General features: G+C 45.9%; 1 protein-coding gene across 2 annotated transcripts in view; it reads left to right on the forward strand.

Moving 5' to 3' along the window:
- Nucleotides 1-23,280, forward strand: part of wdfy4 (WDFY family member 4) — a 351,018-nt gene that overhangs the window by 56,400 nt on the left and 271,338 nt on the right. For both annotated transcript variants that reach the window (XM_085970369.1, XM_085970368.1), the window contains 3 exons: nucleotides 2,307-2,521; nucleotides 13,958-14,070; nucleotides 20,653-20,878. In XM_085970369.1, the coding sequence (XP_085826495.1) occupies nucleotides 2,307-2,521; nucleotides 13,958-14,070; nucleotides 20,653-20,878 (554 nt within the window). The remainder of the gene's footprint in view (nucleotides 1-2,306; nucleotides 2,522-13,957; nucleotides 14,071-20,652; nucleotides 20,879-23,280) is intronic.

A 23,280-nucleotide genomic window follows, 5' to 3' on the forward strand; every position in this document is an offset into this window, starting at 1 on the left:
GTTGTTAAAAACCCATCTGGTCCACTACTGTCCTTTAGGGAAAGAAATCTGCCGTCCTTACCCGGTCTGGCCTATATGTGAATCGAGACCCACAGCACTGTGGTTAACTCTTAACTGCTCTCTGAAATGACCTAGCAAGCCACTCAGTTGTACAAGAAGGCAGCTCACCACCACCTTCTCAAGGGCAATTAGGGATGGGCAATAAATGCTGGCCTTACCAGTGATGCCCACTCCTTCATGAACAAATTTAAAAAAAATTCGCCCAACCCCTGCTCCGAGTATGGAGCTACACTCCAAGTGAGTGCCATTCAGAGAAGGGCTACAACACTGTAGTGCCAATTCACTGCCCTGGCCCCTCCCTTTGACTACGGGAGCAGTGAACTTACTCTTATTTGCATGCGCACCATTGAAATATTTTTGATGTATATTCTTTTATTATTTTCCTCCGACACACTGTTTAGCTGTGAAGTGGGATGGGTTGTGACTGATGTTCACGTCAACATTTTTAACACATTTGACAAATGCTAAGCGGCACAAAACATTGCCCTTGAGCATAAGCCACTGGTCTGGAGGCCACAGCCTTCATGCAAATAAATCTATTTGGACAAAATAATATTTGTCATGCAATACAAACAATTGGCCTCTTTTCATTGGTTGAGCCTGTGTTGCGAGAGAGCATCGGCAATGGGGTAGCAGAGGTGAGGAGAGGCTATACTGTGACGTTGATGTGAAACGATTTTGGGTGTGCCTCTATGCAAAAGTGGCAGTATAAATTGGGGTGGGGGTGTGCGGGTGGGAGAGGTCAGATCAATGATCTGACTACCCAGTGCACCAATAGGATAGATGTAAGATCATCCCGAGTAGGTATTGGGACCATTTGGAATTGAAACCAGGCTTATTATAAACCTAACTCGATGTGAATCCACATTTAAAAATTATATAGAATTTTACAGCACACAAACAGGTCATTCGGCCCAACTGCTCTGCGTTGGTGATAATGCTCCACAGGAGCCTTCTCCCACTCTAATTCATCTAACCCAAATGATCCAGAGGACCTCCTGACGACATTTTACACACGTATTTTTCAATGTTTCCAGTGTTAGAAGTGGACACTCTTCACATTAAACAGGGAGTGACGTTCTCTATATGTGTCCAAGCATGGACGGCCAGAGCTCCTACCATTTAAAAAAATTCATTTATGGGTTGTGGGCGTCGCTGGCAAGGCCAGCATTTATTGCCCATCCCTAATTGCCCTTGGGAAGGTGGTGGTGAGCCGCCTTCTTGAACCGCTGCAGTCCGTGTGGTGAAGGTACTCCCATAGTGCTGTTAGGGAGGGAGTTCCAGGATTTTGACTCAGCGATGATGAAGGAACAGTGATATACTTCCAAGTCAGGATGGTGTGTGACTTGGAGGGGAACTTGGAGGTGGTGGTGTTCCCATGCGCCTGCTGCCCTTGTCCTTCTAGGTGGAAGAGGTCGTGGGTTTGGGGGGTGCTGCCAAAGAAGCCTTGGCGAGTTGCTGCAGTGCATCTTGTAGATGGTACACACTGCAGCCACAGTATGCCGACGGTGGAGGGAGTGGATGTTTAAGGTGGTGGATGGGGTGCCAATCAAGCGGGCTGCTTTGTCCTGAATGGTGTCGAGCTTCTTGAGTGTTGTTGGAGCTGCACTCATCCAGGCAAGTGGAGAGTATTCCATCACACTCCTGACTTATGCCTTGTAGATGGTGGAAAGACTTTGGGGAGTCAGGAGGTGAGACAGTCGCCGCAGAATACCCAGCCTCTGACCTGCTCTTGCTGCCACAGTACTTATGTGGCTGGTCCAGTTAAGTTTCTGGTCAATGGTGACCCCCAGGATATTGATGGTGGGGGATTCGGCGATGGTAATGCTGTTGAATGTCAAGGGGCGGTGGTTAGACACTCGCTTGTTGGATACAGTCATTGCCTGGCACTTGTGTGGCGCGAATGTTACCTGCCACCTATCAGCCCAAGCCTGAACGTTGTCCAGGTCTTGTTGCATGCGGGCATGGACTGCTTCATTATCTGAGGCATTTGCAGCCCCACTCCTTCATTAACATATTTGTGCATAGATGTCTGCTCTAATTTAAGAATATTAAAAATAGGTCATTTGTGCAATTAATATGTTACATAGTCTTAGTTTTAGGCTTTGTTTGAATATTAATTTTAAAGTGCCATTTAAAAAAAGCTCATCATAGGGTAACATCACAATAGGATGTAGAGTGTTCGGTGCCCCGAGTCTTATACTTTCTATATCAGCAATAACACCTTTACCTTCTGTCCCCTTCAGCTAGCCCTGGAGCTGCAATATGCGGTGGCTGATTACATTCTATCGCTCGTCAAATCAGAAAGGAACCGCCAGGCCGTGTGTGGATCGGGACTTCTGGCGGTCCTCGTAAATCGCTGTAAGGGGGCGTTGGCCGATAACAGCAATCCGTTACACTTACCCCTCATCAGGATTTTCGAGAAGCTGGCTTGCCAGGCTATTGATCCACCAATACTGAGGTATTGTCCATCCCTTTTGTTGCACACACACACACTCTCATACTCAGTGATGGGGGATGTTTTTGATACAGTTAGTAAAGCCCATTTCAATATTGTATCGTGCCTTCAGCTGCCTCAGCCCTAAGCTCTGGAATTCCCTCCCTCACCCTCTCTACCTCTCTCACTTTCTTTAAGACGCTCCTTAAAACCTACTTCTTTGTCAAAGCTTTTGGTCATCTGTGCTTTGGTCATATCTCCTCACGTGGTTCCTATTATGTCCGTGTATAATTGAGACACGGACAGCAGGAGTTGATTATAACAAGTCTTTACTGAATGGAGACAATTGGGAAACTGAAACTACAGAAGGTTGCTAGTGCCTTTTATACAGGGGTGGTCACTGCCGGTACTGCAGTCTGAGACCAGTTATTCCCTTAAAGGTACATACACAATAATTCCTCCCCTTTTAGATAAACAGTACATAACATTCATTTAACAACTAAATAATAACTAATTACAATTACAATTACAGTTGCTAGATACATTGGTTGAGGTTAAGCAATTATAAGTTCAGTCTTTGAGGAGGCTTCCTGATTCTGTCTGGATAACGCCTCTTTGGGGTATCAGGTTCTTCTGGTGAGGTTGAGTCGGGATCAATGTCGTTGTTTGGTTCATCTGCTTCCAATATCACCGATTCTGCAGTAGATGCAATTGGTACTTCGGTTTCATCGCCAGGTGTATCAGACCGTGGTGTGGAGTTGACGTTTTCCAGTGACTCTAGAATCTGGTCAGCATGGCATCTTACAATGCTCTCTCCAACGTCCACGGTATACATTAGAGGTCCTTGCCGTGTACAGATCGTTCCTGGCTGCCATTTCTCTGTGCGGTAGTCCCGGGCCAAAACTGGTTGACCTATCTTAAAACTCCTGGTCGGCCTTTCATTCATATTCTGAAACTGCCTGTTCTCCACATCTCTTCGGACGTTTGGCTTAACCAAATCCAAGCGGCATCGTAGTCTTCGATTGAAGAACATCATGGCTGGAGTTTGGTTGGTAACTGCATGTGTCGCATTCCGGTAGGCAAACAAGAAGTTATCCACCTTGTGTTGTAGGGGTATATCTTCATTACACATTGCCTTGATAGCCTTCTTGAATGTTTGAACAAACCTCTCGGCCAATCCATTAGTGGCTGGATGATATGGGGCGGATGTGTAATGCTTAACACCATTGTTCTTTAAGAACCTTCGGAACTCTTCAGACACAAACTGTGGTCCATTGTCAGAGCAAATCTGTTCAGGCAGCCCATTCCTGGCGAATATGGTTCGTAAGACTGTGATAGTTTTTTCTGTGGTGGTTGAGGAAATTTTTATTACCTCTGGCCATTTTGAACGTGCATCCAATGCAATTAAAAACATCGAGTCCATAAAGGGACCAGCAAAATCAATGTGCACCCTTTGCCATGGAGATGAGGGCCACTCCCATGGATGTAGAGGAGCCTGTGGTGGGGCGTTTTGGACCTTCTGGCATCCTGTACAGCTCTTGGTCATCTCTTCGATTTCTCTATCAATTCACGGCCACCACACAAACGCTCTGGCTAAGTTCTTCATTTTTACCCCACCCAGATGACCCTCATGAAGCACATTGAGCACTCTATCCGTCAATTTGGGTGGAATTACTACTCTGGATCCACACATCAAGGTCCCTCTGCACACTGACAGCTGTTCTCTTCTCGGCGAGAATGCTGGCAGCAGTGGTTCGCCATGTGCTGGCCATCCCTTCACCATTAAATCATAGACCCAGGAGAGCGTCGGGTCATTTCGTGTTTCCTTTTCTATGTTTGCATTCGTCACAGGGAGACAGTCAACTATAGTCGAGTGGAATAACTCCACTGGATCCACTGCCAGTTCTTCTTCCACCGTCGGTAACGGTAGGCGCGACAATCCATCAGCATTCCCATGCTGTTTAGTTCCCTTGTACTCGATGTCATATTGGTGTGCCCCTAGGAAAAGGGACCACCTCTGCAGCCATTGTGCCGTCATTATCGGTATGCCCTTCTGAGGGTTGAAAATGGAGACGAGAGGTTGATGATCAGTTAGTAGAGTAAATTTATGACCGTGCAGGTAGTGATTGAACTTCTTCACCCCCCACACCAGGCTGAGGGCCTCTCTGTCAATCTGAGCGTAGCTACGCTCGACTGAAGTTAACGAGCGTGACGCAAAAGCTATCGGCCTCTCTGAACCATCAAGGAATTTATGTGACAGTACCGCCCCAATGCAGTAGGGAGACGCATCACATGCTAGTCTAATCGGTAGTGATGGGTTGTAGTGAGCCAATACTTCTCTTGAAGTGATTAGGTCCTTACTCTTCTGAAAGGCCCGCTTACATTCATCGCTCCATTTCCATGCTACTCCCGGTCGTAGTAGGGCGTTCAGTGGATGCAGAATTGTGGACAAATTCGGCAAAAACTTATGGTAGTAATTCACCAATCCGAGGAATGACCTCAGTTGCGACACATTTTCAGGTGCCGGAGCCATAACTACCGTTTCAATTTTGTCAGGGGACTTATGCAACCCCTCTTCATCAATCACGTGGCCACAATACGATATCTGTTTCTTAAAAAACTCGCACTTGGGGCGATTGGCTCATAGCCCATGTTCACGTAGTCTAGTGAGCACCTGCTTAGGTTGGCAAGGTGTTCACTGTCATCTTCACCTGTCACTAGGATGTCGTCTAAGTAACACTGAGTCCCCGGAATCCCTTGCAGGACTTGTTCCATCGCTCTTTGCCATATAGCCGGAGCTGATGCTACTCCGAAGACCAGTCGATTATACTGGTAAAGACCTTTGTGAGTGTTTATCGTGAGATACTTCCTAGAGGATTCTTCAGCCTCCATCTGCAAATACGCTTGTGCTAGGTCAATTTTTGTAAAACGCTTCCCTCCAGATAGTGAGGCGAAGATATCTTCTATCCTTGGAAGAGGATATTGTACTGTGTGAAGGACTGGGTTCACCGTCACCTTGAAGTCCCCACAGATGCGAACCTTCCTTGGCTCCTCAGACTTATTGTTTAACGTTTTCTTCATGACAGGAACGATGGGTGTCGCCCACTCGCTCCAGTCTACCTTAGATAACACGCCTGCATTCTCCAGATTCTGCAGCTCTGCCTCAACGGCTGGGCGAATTGCATATGGTACTGGTCTTGCTTTGAAAAACTTGGGAATTGCATTCTCCTCTATTTTTATCGAGGCGGTTACGCCTTTAAGAGTGCCCAGTTCTTGTTGAAATACCTCTTTGGCATCAGCTAAGATTGTTGACAATCGTCCAGGAGTGACGTCATCATCCTTTTTACCAGCCACCGTCAGTGCCTGAATGGAGTGCCAGTCTAAACTTATCTTTCTGATCCATTCACGTCCCAATAACGGTGGTCCACCATCTTGCAGAATGTAGGGATACAATTTCCGTATTTTCTTGCCGTTGTATTCGACAGGCACCTTTATTTTTCCTCTGGGGTATACTTTTTGCCCCGTATACGTCCTCAAGACAATGGATGTCTCCCTCAAGGGTATGTGTGAGAATAGCCGCTCGTAGTCTCGTCGATTCATGACGGTTAGAGCTGATCCTGTATCCAATTCCATTTTGACTTGGGACCCTGCTATCGTGAGGGTGACCCAAATGGTTCGGTGATCCTCTTTTGCGATTACGTTGTGAAGTTTGAGACAGCTTAGTCTTTTGTTCCCGGATTCACTATCGCTCATCTGGTCTTTGGAACTACTGTCCGTCATCTTTTGTACTTTCCTGTACGATTCCTTAGTAGCCTTTTTGTTGTCGTTGGTCTTCTTCCCAGACCTGCAAACTCGTGCAATGTGTCCCATCTTTCCGCATTGTCTGCATATTTTGTCCTTGGACCAGCAGTCCTTCTGGTCATGGTTTATTCTGCCGCAGTGATAACATTTTGCAAATCCCCATGTCATTTCGTGGGTGCCGTATTCCTGTGACTTTTGTTGTATTTCCACAGCTCCCCTGGCTGCTGCTTCGTATGATACTGCCACGCTGAAAGCCTTATCTAGCGTCAGCTCTTTCTCTGAGAGTAACTTCTTCTGGGTTCCTTCACTCAGGAGTCCACAGACAAATTTGTCCCGTAGGGTATCTGCCAGTCCTGCTCTGAACTGGCAGTGCTTTGATAGCTTGCGTAGTTCCGTAAGGTACTCAGCATTGCTCTCATCTTTATGCTGAGTTCTCCTGTGGAATTTAAATCTCTCGGCTATCAGCAGCGGTGCAGGGTTTAGGTGTTCCTGTAGGATAGCAACAATTTCGTTAAAACTCTTCGCCTTTGGTTTGGCTGGAGTAATCAGGTCCCGCAATAGGCCGTGCGTTCTTGTGCCCATTAAGTTTAGCAGTACTGATGCCTTTTTTTCATCGGCTATTTCGTTTGCCTCGCAATATACCTCGACTCTTTCCACATACGTGGTCCAGTCTTCTATTGCATTATCGAAGGCAGTGATATTGCCAATCTTCGGCATCTTGGAAATCTAAAATGGCACCTCCCGCGCTTTGCCTTCTTCCCCGATTTAACAAAATGGTGCCTCCCGCGCTTTGCCTTCTTCCCCGTTGGATTAAGATGGCGCCTCCCACGCTTTGCCGCCTTCCCCGCTGTTGCTAGCGTTGCTTTCCGCGGTTTCCATAGCAACCTGCAGCTCCTCGCGGCTTTCTGCGCGTTTAGTTTTTTAAATTTTATTATTTTCCCATCGTGGAACAACCCTGTGGGACTCTTGCCTCCCTCTTCTTGGGTCTGTACGCTGCCCGGCTTCGTACCACCGGCCGCGCCCTGTGTGCTCCACCCTCTCTCTCTCTCCTCTTCCCGACAACGCTGCTCGGTCCCGTTGCAAGCCACCCGCTCGAGTTCTAGACCGCCGCAGCCCAGGAAGGATCAGTGTACTACCTGCCACCAGCCCGATTAGCTGAAGCACCGTCGACAGGAACCAAGCCCCGCTCTCGACAGCCTCTCCTGCAAATCTTCAACTCCGCTGACTCAGGGGCGGATGGCCAGAGTCGACGCCCGTTTCTACTGTTTCTTTCTTCTTTCTGGCCTCGACCTCTGCTCACTTCAGGGATGGATCCCATGAGGTTGTGCAGACTGTAGGTAAGTTCATATCTGCTCGTCGCCAATATTATGTCCGTGTATAATTGAGACACGGACAGCAGGAGTTGATTATAACAAGTCTTTACTGAATGGAGACAATTGGGAAACTGAAACTACAGAAGGTTGCTAGTGCCTTTTATACAGGGGTGGTCACTGCCGGTACTGCAGTCTGAGACCAGTTATTCCCTTAAAGGTACATACACAACAGTTCCAGGTCAAGTTTTTTTCAAAATGCTCCTGTGAAGGACCGTGGGACGTTTTACTACGTTAAAGGTGCTATATAAATACAAGTTGTTGTTGTTGAAGTTGTTGTATTTTTGCTCTTTTAAAAACCTGCAACACATGTCACTTTCTTACGATGAAATGTTTGATTTTATTGGGGCAGTGTGCTGGTAAGGCAGAGAGGTGTTGTAAATCAAATCAAATCAAATCAACTTTTATTGTCATTGTTAGTGCAAAAGTGCAGTACAACGAAATGTAGGCTTGCGGCTCCCGAGAGTGTACATTTAGATTAAGACATTTAAACATTCAACATACATTTGGCTTGTAATATATTAACATAAACATAACCATAATAAAGTGCATTGGCAGATGTGCAGGCTTTAGAGTTTATTTGTGGAGTTCAGTAGGATGACAGCCCTGGGAAAGAAGCTGTTCCTAAATCTGGTCGTACGGGTGCGAATACATCTGTAGCGTCTCCCAGATGGCAGGAGGGTGAACAGACTGTGGCTGGGGTGGGTAGGGTCTTTGATGATGGACCGTGACCTCCGTAAACAGCGTTTCTGGTATATGTGCTCTATGGTCGGTAGCCGGGTGCCGGTAATGCGTTGGGCAGTTTTGACTACCCACTGCAGGGCTTTTCGGTCATAGTAGCTACAGCTGCCATACCATACTGTGATACAGTTTGTCAGGATGCTCTCTATTGTGCAGCGGTAAAAGTTAGAGAGGATCAGGGGTGACAGGTTACATCCCTTCAGCCTCCTTAGGAAATATAGGCGCTGCTGGGCCTTCTTCACCAGAGAGGAGGTATTGAGGGACCAGGAGAGGTCTTCCGTGATGTGGACTCCGAGGAACTTAAAGCTGTCCACCCTTTCCACTGGTGATAAATTTCACAGTTGAGTGCAAGGTGAATACCTCGCTCTTCTGGTACAATGCTGGCTCCCTCATCCAGAGCCACGTCAATTCCAATCTCGCTCCAGCGATAGTCACAATTGTGGAGCAACTGTCCCATGTCCCTTGCTGGTTATGTTTCTCGCTGATAGCGAGAGAATAACAGTTTAAAAATCAGCAGGGCTCTGATATTCGTGTGTGTCCTCCCTGTCCGTGAGTCCTGGACAATATTTATCCCTCAACCAACATCTAAAAACAGATCTGGCCATCATCTCATTGCTGTTTGTGGGAGCTTGCTGTGTGCAAATTGGCTGCTGCATTTCCTACATTACAACAGTGACTGCACTTCAAAAGTACGTCATTGCCTGGATCCTTAGCTGAGGAAGGACATTCTTGCCTTAGAGGTGGTGCAACGAAGGTTCACTAGATTGATCCTGGGATGAAAGGGTTGTACTATAAGGAGAGATTGAGTAGATTAGGCCTATACTCTCTGGAGTTTAGAAGAATGAGAGGTGATTTCATTGAAACGTATAATATTCTGAGGGGGATAGACAGGGTAAATTCTATAGATTCTGGCACAGTTCCCATGGATTGGAGGGTAGCTAATGTTACCCCACTATTTAAAAAAGGTGGTAGAGAGAAAACGGGGAATTACAGACCGGTAAGCCTGACATCGGTAGTGGGGAAAATGCTAGAGTCCATTATAAAAGGTGTAATAGCAGAGCACTTGGAAAACAGTGACAGGATCAGACAAAGTCAACATGGATTTACAAAAGGTAAATCGTTCTTGACTAATCTACTGGAATTTTTTGAGGATGTAACTGGTAGAATAGATAAGGGAGAACCAGTGGATGTGGTGTATTTGGACTTTCAGAAGGCTTTCGATAAGGTCCCGCATAAGAGATTAGCGTGCAAAGTTAAAGCGCATGGGATTGGGGGTAAGGTACTGACTTGGATAGAGAACTGGTTGGCAGACAGGAAGCAAAGAGTTGGAATAAACGGCTCTTTTTCCGAGTGGCAGGCAGTGACTAGTGGGGTACCGCAGGGATCGGTGCTAGGACCCCAGCTATTCACAATATATATTAATGATCTAGACGAGTTAACTAGATGTAATATCTCCAAGTTTGCAGACGACACAAAGCTGGGTGGGCGTGTGTGCTGTGAGGAGGATGCCGAGAAACTCCAGTATGATTTGGACAGGTTGGGTGATTGGGCAGATGCATGGCAGATGCAGTATAATGTGGATAAATGCGAGGTTATCCACTTTGGTGGCAAAAACAGGAAGGCAGATTATTATCTGAACGGCAATAGATTGGGAGAAGGGGAAGTGCAACGAGACCTGGGTGTCCTTGTGCACCAGTCACTGAAGGTAAGCATGCAGGTGCAGCAGGCGCTTAAGAAGGCAAATGGAATGTTGGCCTTTATAGCGAGAGGATTCGAGTACAGGAGCAAGGATGTCTTGCTGCAGTTGTACAGGGCCTTGGTGAGACCACACCTTGAGTATTGTGTGCAGTTTTGGTCGCCTTATCTGAGGAAGGATGTTCTTGCCATGGAGGGAGTGCAGCGAAGATTCACCAGACTGATACCTGGGATGGCAGGAATGACGTATGAGAGATTGGGTCAATTGGGCTTGTACTCGCTGGAGTTTAGAAGAATGAGAGGGGATCTCATTGAAACTTATAAAATTCTGACAGGACTGGACAGACTAGATGCAGGAAGGATGTTCTCGATGGTGGGGGGAGTCCAGAACCAGGGGTCACAGACTAAGGATAAGGGGTAAGCCACTTAGGCCAGAGATGAGGACGAATTTCTTCACCCAGAGAGTGATGAACCTGTGGAATTCTCTACCACAGAAGGCAGTTGAGGCAAATTCATTAAATATAATCAAGAAGGAGTTAAGTATATTTCTTAAGGCTAAAGGGATCAAGGGATATGGGGAGAAAGCAGGGACAGGGTACTGAATTTGGATGATCAGCCATGATCTCATTAAATGATGGAGCAGGCTCTAGGGGCCGAATGGCCTACTCCTGCTCCTATCTTCTATGTTTCTATGCTGAGAGGTTGTTTCCCCTGGCTGGAGAGTCTAGAACTAGGGGGCATAGTCTCAGGATAAGGGGTCGGCCATTTAAGACTGAGATGAGGAGGAATTTCTTCACTCAGAGGGTTATGAATCTTTGGAATTCTCTACCCCAGAGGGCTGTGGATGCTGAGTCTTTGAATATATTCAAGACTGAGAGCGATAGAGTTTTGGACTCCAAGGGAATCAAGGGATATGGGGATCAGGCAGAACAGTGGAGTTGAGGTCGAAGATCCGCCATGATCTCATTGAATGGTGCAGCAGGCTCGAGGGGCCGTATGGCCTACTCCTGCTTCTACTTCTTATGTTCTTAAAGTGCTTTGGGAAGTCCTGAGGTGGTGAAAGGTGCTATATAAATGCAAGTCTTTGTTTAGTACAGCAAATTGGAACCTTGGTACTGAAACATAGTTTTTAGAAATTGGCCCATGTCTCTTGCTAGTTATGTTTCTCCCTGATAATGAGAGAAAAATGAGAGAATAATAGATTAAGAATCAGGTGGGCTCCAATATCCTCTCCGCTCAATTTTCCTCTATGCATTGCACCCAAGTGATCCTTTGCACCTGAATGCAATAAGAGTAAAAGCTGCCCTATTCCATTATACAAATCTGATTTTTATATTAGAGGAACTGCTGAATGGAAATGGCAACATTGCCATACAAAACAAAGGCAATAAACTTCTGCCCAAACAAGACCGATACCTAATAATGGAAGTAATGAGCTTGACACCAAAAGATAAAAATACTGTTGGTTCCTATTTCTGACAGCTGCAGTAAAGAAAGACTTCTCGCATCTCTCAGAATGTCTCAAATTACTTTGAAGCACAGGGCTGAATTTTGCTGGCGCTCAGAGGGCGGGTTTGGAGGCGGGTCCGCTGTCACAATCATAAAGATTGACAGCAGGGCACTATCCCGCTCTAAACCCGCCTCCTTGTGAGTTTCCCTGCGCTTTGCAGACTCGGCACTAAGCGGTGGGTCATTCAATTTAGATAGTTAAGAGGGTGTTTAAAGCACTTTAATCACCATTTTCCCAGGTACAAAACGTTTCCCATGAGGTTCCCGTCGCTCGGGGTTCACGCCAGGTAAGTATGTCAGGTTCTGAACAACTCTCCATTTCTTTGACTCGGTGACAGCTGCAAAAGTGGTCTAAAAGCTACCATTTTACAGCTGGTCACTTTTCAATGTCAGAAGCTGGAGCATTAATGATTTGGAACCCACTTTTGAGCTTTATGCACTTTTGAAGTGTTTGGGGTAATCTCTCTATCCAGTGTCACCTCCTTGGAACAACTTCTCTCAACATTGACAGATTACTTCTGCCATCTCAACCTCACCTGCCATCTATTCCATCAGCATCGGTGCCCTTGAAAAAATCTCACCTTGGTCCTCAGAGTCCCACCACAATCAGCCCCAACACTAGCATCGCCAGGCACACCAACAACAACACCAACCTTCTCCGCAATTACCTGATGCTGCACTGGACACAGGGCATCATCACCCGTGCACATTGCTGCCCGGGACGCCAGCGATGGCCTCACCATGTCCAGATTTGCTTCACTTAACACTGTACACCCTGGCTGCCACATGATGCACCAGATTGGCACCACCCCACACCAGCACCATAAAGCATCCCTACAATGCCCAAGCCATTCCTTTCTCACTCATCACCATTGCGAGGGAGGGGGTGGGGGGGGGAACATTATGTCTCACCATTCACTGCAACTCACTAAGCCACTTCCAAAGGTGCACACAAATCTGTCCAAGAACGCAAAGTGTTCAAAATAAAGATTTCAATGTTTGACAACACATTACCACAAACTTCAGATGACCATTGGCTAAACCACCCAAGTGGTTGTTTAGTTGGTATGATTGCATTAGGATGAGGGTGAGTGTGAGGGGTGGCTAGTGAGATGGGGAAGTGTTAATGTAGACAGAGAGGAATGGATGGAGGTGCAAGATAAGTTGGTGTGAGTAAGGATGTGCAGGAATAGGGTAGGGAAGGCAGAGTGATGGGGATATGATGAGTGGCATAGCAGGATGAGGTTGAATGTGGCTTTGCAGTAACGTTTTGTGATCTACTGAGATCATTGAAAGGTTTGCTCCACTGCAGCCTGGTCCTCCTGACGACATCCCTGCTTGTGTCCTCCAGTGCAATGTGCAACCAGGCTGCGTTGGTGTCCTGGGGAGGTGTCTACCACCCATCGGAAGGGAAGAGGACCTCCCTGCGTGCTGTGACTCCCTCCATAAGCATATGGAGGGAGTCATGGGAGAGCCTGGGTGCAGCCGTGCACCTCTGTGCAGTGATTGTCAGTGTTTGCATCACCTCAATGCGTCAGAGCACTGACAGCACAACTGTGAAAATCAACGTGGACATGGCCCCTTTAAGGAAACCGGCTGATGACGCATCATCAGATGACATCATCAGACCTGCTTCCTTTTAATTGGCCGGGAACCTCACAGGGCGGGCTTCACAAGCCCAGTCAGAGCAAAATCATGTGGAGGAGGCGGGATGGAGACAGGTGCGGAGTTTGAGGCCGCTGTCTGCTCTGGCTGCACCAGACTCACCACGGCTGGTGAAATCACGGCCACAGAGACTGAAATGCAAGAAAATAGTGTAGTCATTTTGTGCGCAGCAATATCCCACAAATAGGAATGAGATAAATGATCAGTTAATCTGTTTAGGTGGTGTTGGTTGAGGGAGTAATGTTGGCCCAGAACCTGGGACAACTTCCTGCTTATCTTCCAATCCCAATGGGATCGTTAAGGTCCACCCAAACTGTTGTGCCCAACAGCTGAGGCCTCGGCATCTCTTCAGAAGAATGTGGCATTTTTATTTTTCATGAAATTTGTCAGAAAACGATTAAATTTTGCGAAACTTACCAGAAAGCCTGTCTCAAAAAGAGATTCAGCCTCAATAATATAAATATTAGTCAGTGGGGCGATTTGTATGCGTTTTCCACTTTATGATAATTGGATAAATATTTGAAGGGAAAAACTTTACAGGGCTATGGGGAAAGAGCGGAGGAGTGGGATTAATTGGATAGCTCTACCAAAGAGCCAGCACAGGCATGATGGGCTGAATGGCCTCCTTCTTTGCTGTATCATTCTATGACTCTACTGCTTTCTGATTTACAATTCACAGACAGTTCTTGCGCCTTGGAGAGCCACTGAATTGTGGAGTTGGAAAGACCCAAATGAGCGACTCATCTGGTAAACATCAAACCGATCTGTCCTGGCGTCGGCGTGATTCCAACGGTAAGGACACGGAGGGTAAGAATGACAGGAGTTGGAGCCCTCCGAGTGTTGTGAGGATTGGTGGGACCTTCTAAATTGGTACCTGAACAGCACTATATTTCTGCATACATGTTTATTAGTTATTTTGTTTGTACTTTGCACTCAGAACCTGACTACATTTTGTAGCGTTAGGATGTATGCTGACAGAAAGTGTTGCATGTGGGAATAAAAAAACATTCGGGTGAGCTTTACCGCTAACAAAGGTTATCTACTTGTTTAAAAAAAGAGGATGTATCATTTACCTATTGGCCAGCATTGTTCACCTTTAATTTTAACCCTTTCACGTCTGCTCCTCATGATTCAGTCACTTAATTCAAATGATCAAATAATGCAATTTTTTTTTGCCACTAAGATCCCGATTTGCTGTTCTAAAGAAAAAAAGACTTACATAAGAACATAAGAAATAGGAGCAGGAGTAGGCCATTCGGCCCCTCGAGCCTGCTCCACCATTCAATGAGATCATGGCTGATCTGATCTTGGCCTCAACTCCACTTCCCTGCCCGCTCCCCATAACCCTCGACTCCCTTATTGTTCAAAAATCTGTCTATCTCCACCTTAAATATATTCAATGACCCAGTCTCCACAGCTCTCTGGGGTAGAGATTCATAACCCTCTGAGAGAAGAAATTCCTCCTCATCTCCGTTTTAAAAGAGCGACCCCTTGTTCTGAAACTATGCCCCCTAGTTCTAGATTCCCCCACGAGGGGAAACATCCTCTCAGCATCTATCCTGTCAAGCCCCCTCAGAATCTTATACGTTTCAATAAGATCACCTCTCATTCTTCTAATCTCCAATGAGTATAGACCCAACCTGCTCAACCTTTCCTCATATGACTTACATTTTATCGCACCTTTCATGACCTCAGGACGTCCCAAAGTGCTTTACAGCCAATGAAATACGTTTGAAGGGGAGTCACTGTTGTAATCTGGGAAATGCGGCAGCCAATTTGCGCACAGCAAGCTCCCACAACCAGCAATGAGAAAAATGACCAGATCATTTGTTTTAGGTGTTGGTTGAGGGATAAGTGTTGGCTGGGACACTGGGAGAACTCCCCTGCTCTTCTTTGAATAGCGGCCGTGGGATCTTTTGCATCTGCCCCAAGAGGGCAGACGGGGCCTCGGTTTAGCATCTCATCTGAAAGACAGCCCCTCTGACAGTACAGCACTCCCTCAGCACTGCACTGAAGTGCCAGCCTGGATTATGTGCTCAAGTTCCTGGAGTGGGATTTGAACCCACAACCCTCTGACTCAGAAGTGACAGAGCTGCCCACTGAACCACGGCTGACACCTGATTACGTTACTTAATTTTCTATTTTTGGATAATTAATTTTTTTTTAGCAGAAAACGACTTTGAATTAGGCTGCAATGGAATTCTGTTCCAAAATAAAATTGAAACAGAGCAATGTAGGCATTCATAGAAACATAGAAACATAGAAGATAGGAGCACGAGGCGGCCATTCGGCCCTTCGAGCCTGCTCCGCCATTCAATGAGATCATGGCTGATCATCCAAATTCAGTACCCTGTCCCTGCTTTCTCCCCATATCCCTTGATCACTTTAGCCTTAAGAAATATATCCAACTCCTTCTTGAATATATTTAATGAACTGGCCTTCACCGCCCTCTGTGGCAGAGAATTCCACAGGTTCACCACTCTCTGGGTGAAGAAATACCTCCTCATTTCAGTCCTAAATGGCTTACCCCTTATCCTTAGACTGTGACCCCTGGTTCTGGACTCCCCGCCCATCGGGAACATCCTTCCTGCATCTAGTCTGTCCAGGCCTGACAGAATTTTATAGGTTTCGATGAGATCCCCTCTCAATCTTCTAAACTCCAGTGAGTATAAGCCCAATCGACACAATCTCTCCTCATACATCATTCCTGCCATCCCAGGTATCAGCCTGGTGAATCTTCGCTGAACTCCTTCCATGGCAAGAACGTCCTTCCTCAGATAAGGCGACCAAAACTGCACACAATACTCAAGCTGCGGTCTCACCAAGGCCCTGTACAACTGTAGCAAGACATCCTTGTTCCTGTACTCGAACCCTCTCGCTACGAAGGCCAACATACCATTTGCCTACTTAACTGCCTGCTGCACCTGCATGCTTACCTTCAGCGACTGGTGCACAAGAACACCCAGGTCTCGTTGCACTTCCCCTTCTCCCAATCTATTGCCATTCAAATAATAATGTGGCTTCCTGTTTTTGCCACCAAAGTGGATAACCTCACATTTATCCACATTATAGTGCATTTGCCATGTTTCTGCCCAATCACCTAACCTGTCCAAATCGTACTGGAGTTTCATGACATCCTCCTCGCAGCATACCCTCCCACCCAGCTTTGTGTCATCTGCAAATTTGGAGATATTACATCCAATTCCCTCGTCCAGATCATTAATATATATTGTGAACAGCTGGGGTCCTAGGACCGATCCTTGCGGTACCCCACTAGTCACTGCCTGCCACTCGGAAAATTACCCGTTTATTCCAACTCTTTGCTTTCTGTCCGCCAACCAGTTCTCTATCCAAGTCAATACCTTGCCCCCAATCCCATGTGCCTTAATTTTGCACGCTAATCTCTTATGCGGGACCTTATCGAAAGCCTTCTGAAAGTCCAAATACGCCACATCCACTGGTTCTCCCTTACCTATTTTACCAGTTACATCCTCAAAAAATTCCAGTAGATTAGTCAAGCATGATTTACCTTTTGTAAATCCATGTTGACTTTGTCCGATCCTGTCACTGCTTTCCAAGTGCTCTGCTATTACATCTTTTATAATGGACTCTAGCATTTTCCCCACTACCGATGTCAGGCTTACCGGTCTATAATTCCCTGCTTTTTCTCTGGCACCTTTCAGTCGTAGCTTGAAGATTATCAATGGAAGAACAAGGGAGAGGTTGGAAGCAATCTTTTCACGCTGAGGGTTACAATAGCATAGAATGTTTTACTGAGGCAGAGACCATAATGGCCCAGAAATTCGGGTCGGGGGCTTCCCACGTGTGTAAGCCCCCGACCTGCCTTACGCGCCGGCAGTTGAGCTGTGGGCCCCCGTGAAATTCCGCTCCGGGGCCTGGCCCAGCTGCCGGCGCGCTGTGCTTGCGTGTCCCAGGGGCGCAGTTAGTTCGATGCTTCCCCTGGGATCACGTGAGCCATGGGCAGCCAATCGGAGCAGGGAAAAGCCCATTCATAAGATTGACAGGAAGACCTGTCAAAACTTATGAATACTACGGCCCCAAAATAGCAGTAAACCTTCAAATAATTTTTTTTTTTTAAATCACACTTTTTAAATAAACTATAAATTACATTAAATAACTATTTTAAACAATAATTTAAATTTTTGAAAAAAATAATTTTATATTCTAACGGGGCTAAAAATAAACTTACCTTGCTTTAAAGTATTTAAAAATAATAAACCTGTGGAAAAAATGTTTTAATTTTAATTAATTGACCACATACCTTGTAAAAAGCAGGCCTTACGCCTGCTTTTTACATTTCTAAATACTGCAGGCTTACCCTCCCGGGAAAACCTGCAAAAAAAAACTAAGTTCAAAGCGCACGCGCAGCCTCCCCTGCGCGCGCGTTCGACCTCTGAACCTCTTCGTTCAGAGGATCGGAAGTGCCGGTTTCCCGCGCATACCCCGTGCGTGCTCACCCGTGGAGAACCGAATTTCTGGGCCATTATCATTTATGAGGGAATTGCATAAATATTTGAAAAGGAAGAGTGTTACAGGATATGGGGAAAATGTAGGGAAATAGTGTTAAATAGCTCCAGTTCCATAGCTGACACTACCGGTGTAATGGGCCAAATGGCCGCCTTTTGTGCTGTGAATCCATGATTTAAATATGCTCTTTGGTTCGCTATATTTCGCATTCATTTTCACAGTAAATGATTACAAATGACAATTCTTGGCAGTGGATTTGTGACCTTTCTATGGCGCTCCTATATGATTTGTGTCATTCTGCGCTGTTAAGTGTGCCTGAGTGAGCGAGGTAGAAAAGAGAAAAAGACTTGCATTTCTATAGCGCCTTTCACGACCACCGGACATCTCAAAGCACTTTACAGCCAATGAAGTACTTTTTTGGGGCGTGTAGTCACTGTTGTAATGTGGGAATGAGTCCATAGACTTCAGTAGGAAGTGCTGAGGGAAAAGGTGCTGCTAAGCCGAGTTTAGTTGATAAGCTTCAGGAGAGATTCTCTTATGTCTGTGGCCGGGTCCACTGGATCACCTGGGCACAGCACATATCGGAATATCAGGAGGGTCTGAGCGCAAGTGTGAAGGAGCTCTCCCTCATTTTCCTTCCATTCATTTAGACAGAGGAAAGTCGGGTGGGATTGGTTACATGTGTGGGCTCTGACCCACCCAACCTCCTGGTATTCGCTACGTCTAGACTATCCAGTGCACCTGGGCACAGACCCAAGAAAATCTCCCCCGTTGTGTCTGAGTGCCCTCCCTCAGATGTCGCGAACGGAATGCCAGCTACCACTAGATAAAAATTTTGAACTCATTGATCACAGAACCACAGGGGTTTACAGCACAGAAGGAGGCCATGGAAGTGAAAACACGGCGGTCCTCTATAGCGGGCAACCGATCCCCAATGCCAGTCTTCCACCCGGGTGGCAAGGCGAAATTCCGTCCCGTGATCTGTTACATCCACTTGAAAAGACAAACCATTCCTTTTATTAACGCCTCATGGCAGCTCTGACAACACAGCACTCCCTTAGTTTCCTGCATTGAAGTGTCAGCCTAGATTATGTGCTCAAGTCTTCGAGTGGGGGTTTGAATCTTAGTTTTTGGACTGAATAAGCTCACTGAGCTTAACTGTGTAATGCTTAGTTTATGTCAGAGGCATGAATATAACTCAACCGAGCCACTAGCTATGAAGAGGAAAATGTTGGGATTAAGAGTGTGCATATTACTTCAGACAGGCATTAATAACGGAGGCTAGCAGCTTTTTGGAGTTGGTGTATTAGGATAATGTATTTCAATTTAACAGATTAAATCTGAATGTCTACATTATGCCTTTGTCATACGTGGGTAGTTTAAGCTTGGGTTACCTAACCTTTGAAGTGTTTATTGCACAAAGGATGAATACAGATTGTAAATATATTTGTTACTGTTTTCTTTTTTTCAATTTTTGGACTGCTTTGTGAGAAGTTGCCAACCTGCTCCCCTCGTCCTCTCTCCTCTTTAATCCCATTTTTGGAGTGCTGTTGAGGTCAGGGCACCTGACGATCATTGCCGTAGACCAATCATGGATGGAGGTTCGAATCCTCTTCTGCTCAGATCCCTGCCTTGAGCCGTGTGGAGTGGGAGGTGCGGATGGAGACTGTGTGATTTTGTGTTAATCTGGGAACATGTGTCTCCTGGCCTTTGGCGCTAGGCCAAGCAGATGAAGAATAGGAGGTGAAAGTACAAAACGTAAAGGGGGAACTTCCCTGAACTATCCCAATAAAGTAAATTATTATTAAACAAAAATGATGTACGTTGCATAATTAGAATTCATGCCAGCAACCAGTAGCTTGTACAAACATATATCTTGGCCAATAGAATTCATTCCCTTATGCACAAAGTGCTCCTGAATTCATTTTGTTGCACTTTATTTTTTCCGCTCTGCTTGTTCGACTGTTCTTCCTCCTTGAACTAAACCAGCCAACATTTGCACTATGCAAATAAAGAACAAAATTAAGGTTAAAACCCCTGTTGCAGATCAAAATAAAGGCTGTTTGAGAACAGGTGCCTCCAAATCCGGAGCTCTGCAAATCATCTTTTCAGCAGAATGGATCATTTTTTAACACTTGTTCAAATGTCTGAAGATTTCTTCACCACCTGAATGTTAGCAGCAATTTTCACAGCGAGATTCTTCAGTATTTTATTCCACTTTTTTGTCAAATGTCATGAAATGTATTCATCTTAAACAGAAAGTGAAAAGGCATATTATAGATTCCTCAATCGTATAAATGTGTGAAAAATAAAAATGAATCTCTATTGATTTAAAGGAAAAACAGCGGCTTATTCTTCACTAGTTAGTTATCAGTAATAGCTAACTTGGTAAGTGCTTATTAATTCATGTACAGGAAACTCTTTTTTATCCGGCACCGACGGGACTGGCGTGGTGCCGGTTCATCAAAAATTCCGGATTACAGAGAGGTACACTTACCAAGGTACGAGAGCCCCGTACACGGCCACAGGTGCAGGAGCCCCGGTTACACGGCCACAGATCCAGGAGTCCCTGTTGCACGGCCACAGATCCAGGAGTCCCTGTTGCACGGCCACAGGTGCAGGAACCCCGGTTACACGGCCACAGATCCAGGAACCCCGGTTACACGGCCACTAATATATAGTAAAACTTACCTGAACCTACTCCTGAATTTTGCTGGATAAGAGAGATTCCCGGATATTTAGGTGCCAGTTAAAAGAGAGTTTCCTGTATATAGGTCGCTTGTTAAAATGAATTTAAAGCGGTTAATTTAAGTGAGTTTGATGGGTGCATACTATTGAAAACTGCGCTCAATTCTTATGTATGGCTCTTTGCTTTCTCCATTTCAGAAACGGACTCGGGGCGGAGGAGAAGCTTCCCCCGGAGAGGCTCACTCGTTGCAAAGAATAGACCGAGACTGGGCTCCAGTTTATCTCACATGCCGAGGCGTACGACAATACCGCGGCACCGCGTCATGAGCTTAGTCTCCATGATGTCTTCCCGGCATTTCCACCCAACCAAATCATCCACAGCGCCCTCCTTTGCAGAGTTTGACATGTCCGTTGTTGGCTATGGGTATGAAACAGAGATATAAATCACTAATAACACAGGCAGTGATCACTGCGATGCAGATCAACAGGTTACAGACAGGAATAACAACAGAAAATGCTGGAAAAACTCAGCAGGCCAGGCAACATCCGTGGAGAGAGAAACAGAGACAACGTGTCGGGTCGAAACCCTTCATCAGGACTGAAAAAACACAGGAAATGAAACAGATTAAAAGGCCAGTTTGGGGGCTGGGAAATGGGGATGAAACAAAAGAGAAGTGAAGAGACATTAAGAGGTATTCAAAACCAGACGAGATGGTGATAGGACTAGTGGAGACAAAAGACGGCTCTAGATTAGGTGTGAAATGCGCTGGCAGAATGAGAGACAGCTGCCACGTGGGAGAGAAAAAAAAAGGGGGAAGGGCACAAAACAAAGGTGTGGATAAAAAATATATATAAAAATGTAATGGGGGCCGAGGTTATGATATGAAATTGTTGAACTCGATATTGAGTCCGGAAGGCTGTAAAGTGCCTAACCGGAAGGTGAGGTGCTGTTCCTCGAGTTTACAGTGAGCTTCCATGGAACAATGCAAGAGCCCGAGTACAGTGAGGTCGGAGTGGGAATGGAGCGGTGAATTAAAATGACAGGCGACCAGAAGCTTGGGGTCACCCTTACAAACTGAACGGAGGTGTTCCGCAAAGCAGTCACCCAATCTGCGTTTTAGGTTACAGATAGGATTCTGGTAGAGCAGTGTTCACCTGTGAGCAGTGACGCATATAAAATTTAATAAAATATAAAATTAAATCAATCTGATTTACTAGAATGGTGCCAGGGAGGAGTACATTTATGTGGATAGACTGGGAAAGCTGGGGTTGTTCTCCTTGGAGCAGAGAATGCTAAGAGGAGACTTGGTAGAGGTGCTTAAAATCATGAAGGATTTAGATATAGAGTAAATAAAGCGAAACTGTTTCCAATGGCTGAAGGGTCAATAACAAGCGGGCACAGATTTAAGGTGATTGGCCAAAGAACCAGAGGCAACATGAGGGAAAACTTTTTTACGCAACGAGTGGTTAGGATTTGGACTGCACTGCCTGATAGGGTGGTGGAAACAGGTTCAATAGTAGCCTTCCAAAGGGAATTGGATAAATACTTGAAGGAGAAAAGATTGCAGGGATATGGGGAAAGAACGGGACTAACTGGATTGCTCTTCGAAAGAGCCGGCACAGACTCGATAGGCCGCATGGCCTCCTTCTGTGCTGTACTATTCTATTCTTGGGCCTATACTCTCTGGAGTTTAGAAGAATGAGAGGTGATCTCGTTGAAACATGTAAGATTCTGAGGGGGATTGACAGGGTCGATGCTGAGAGGTTGTTTCCCCTGGCTGGAGAGTCTAGAACTAGGGGGGCATAGTCTCAGGATAAGGGTTAGGCCATTGTAAGATTGAGATGAGGAGGAATTTCTTCACTCAGAGGCTTGTGAATCTTTGGAATTCTGTACACCAAACGGCTGTGAACGCTGAATCATTGAGTATATTCAAGGCTGAGATCGATAGATTTTTGGACTCTAGGGGAATCAAGCAGGAAAGTGGAGATGAGGTCAAAGATCAGCCATGATCTTATTGAATGGCGGAGCAGGCTCGAGGGGCCGTATGGCCAACTCCTGCTCCTATTTCTTATCCTTTATGGGATGTGGGCATCGCTGGCAAGGCCAGCATTGATTGCCCATCCCTAATTGCCCTTTAACTGAGTGGCTTGCTAGGCCATTTCAGAGTCAACCACATTGCTGTGTGTCTGGAGTCACATATCGGCCAGACTGGGTAAGGACGGCAGATTTCCTTCCCTAAAGGGCATTAATGAACCAGATGGGTTTTTACGACAATCCAGTAGTTACATGGTCACCATTACTAATACTAGCTTTTTATTCCAAATTTATTTATTAACTGAATTTAAATTCCCCAGCTGCCGTGGTGGGATTTGAACTTATGTCCCCAGACTGACTGGATTACTAGCCCGGTAACATAACCACTACGCTACCGTTCCCGATATGTCCTTATGATTCTATGATTTGAGAGAAAATTGAATTGGGCAAAAATGGTTTGGTGCTATATAAACAATTAGAAAGGAGGGACAAACATGAAATGCAACCAGTGAGGAAGAAGAGGATGGTCTCAGAGACTTAACGTTGGGGACCTAGAAAGAAAAAAAAAACCTTGCATTTATATAGTGCCTTTCACGTTCCAAAGCGCTTCACAGCCAATGAAGTACTTTTGAAATGCAGTCCCTGTTGTTATGTAGGGAAACCCGGCAGCTAATTTACGCACCCCAAGGTCCCACGAATGAGATCAATGACCAGATAATCTGTTTTAGCGGTGTTGGTTGAAGGATGAATGTTGGCCATGACACCGGGAGAACTCTCCTTGTGAATAGTGC

Source organism: Somniosus microcephalus, chromosome 29 (genome assembly GCF_052327205.1).
Source record: "Somniosus microcephalus isolate GS21.2 chromosome 29, FLI_Smic_1.0, whole genome shotgun sequence".
NCBI classification, from domain to species: Eukaryota; Metazoa; Chordata; class Chondrichthyes; order Squaliformes; family Somniosidae; genus Somniosus; species Somniosus microcephalus.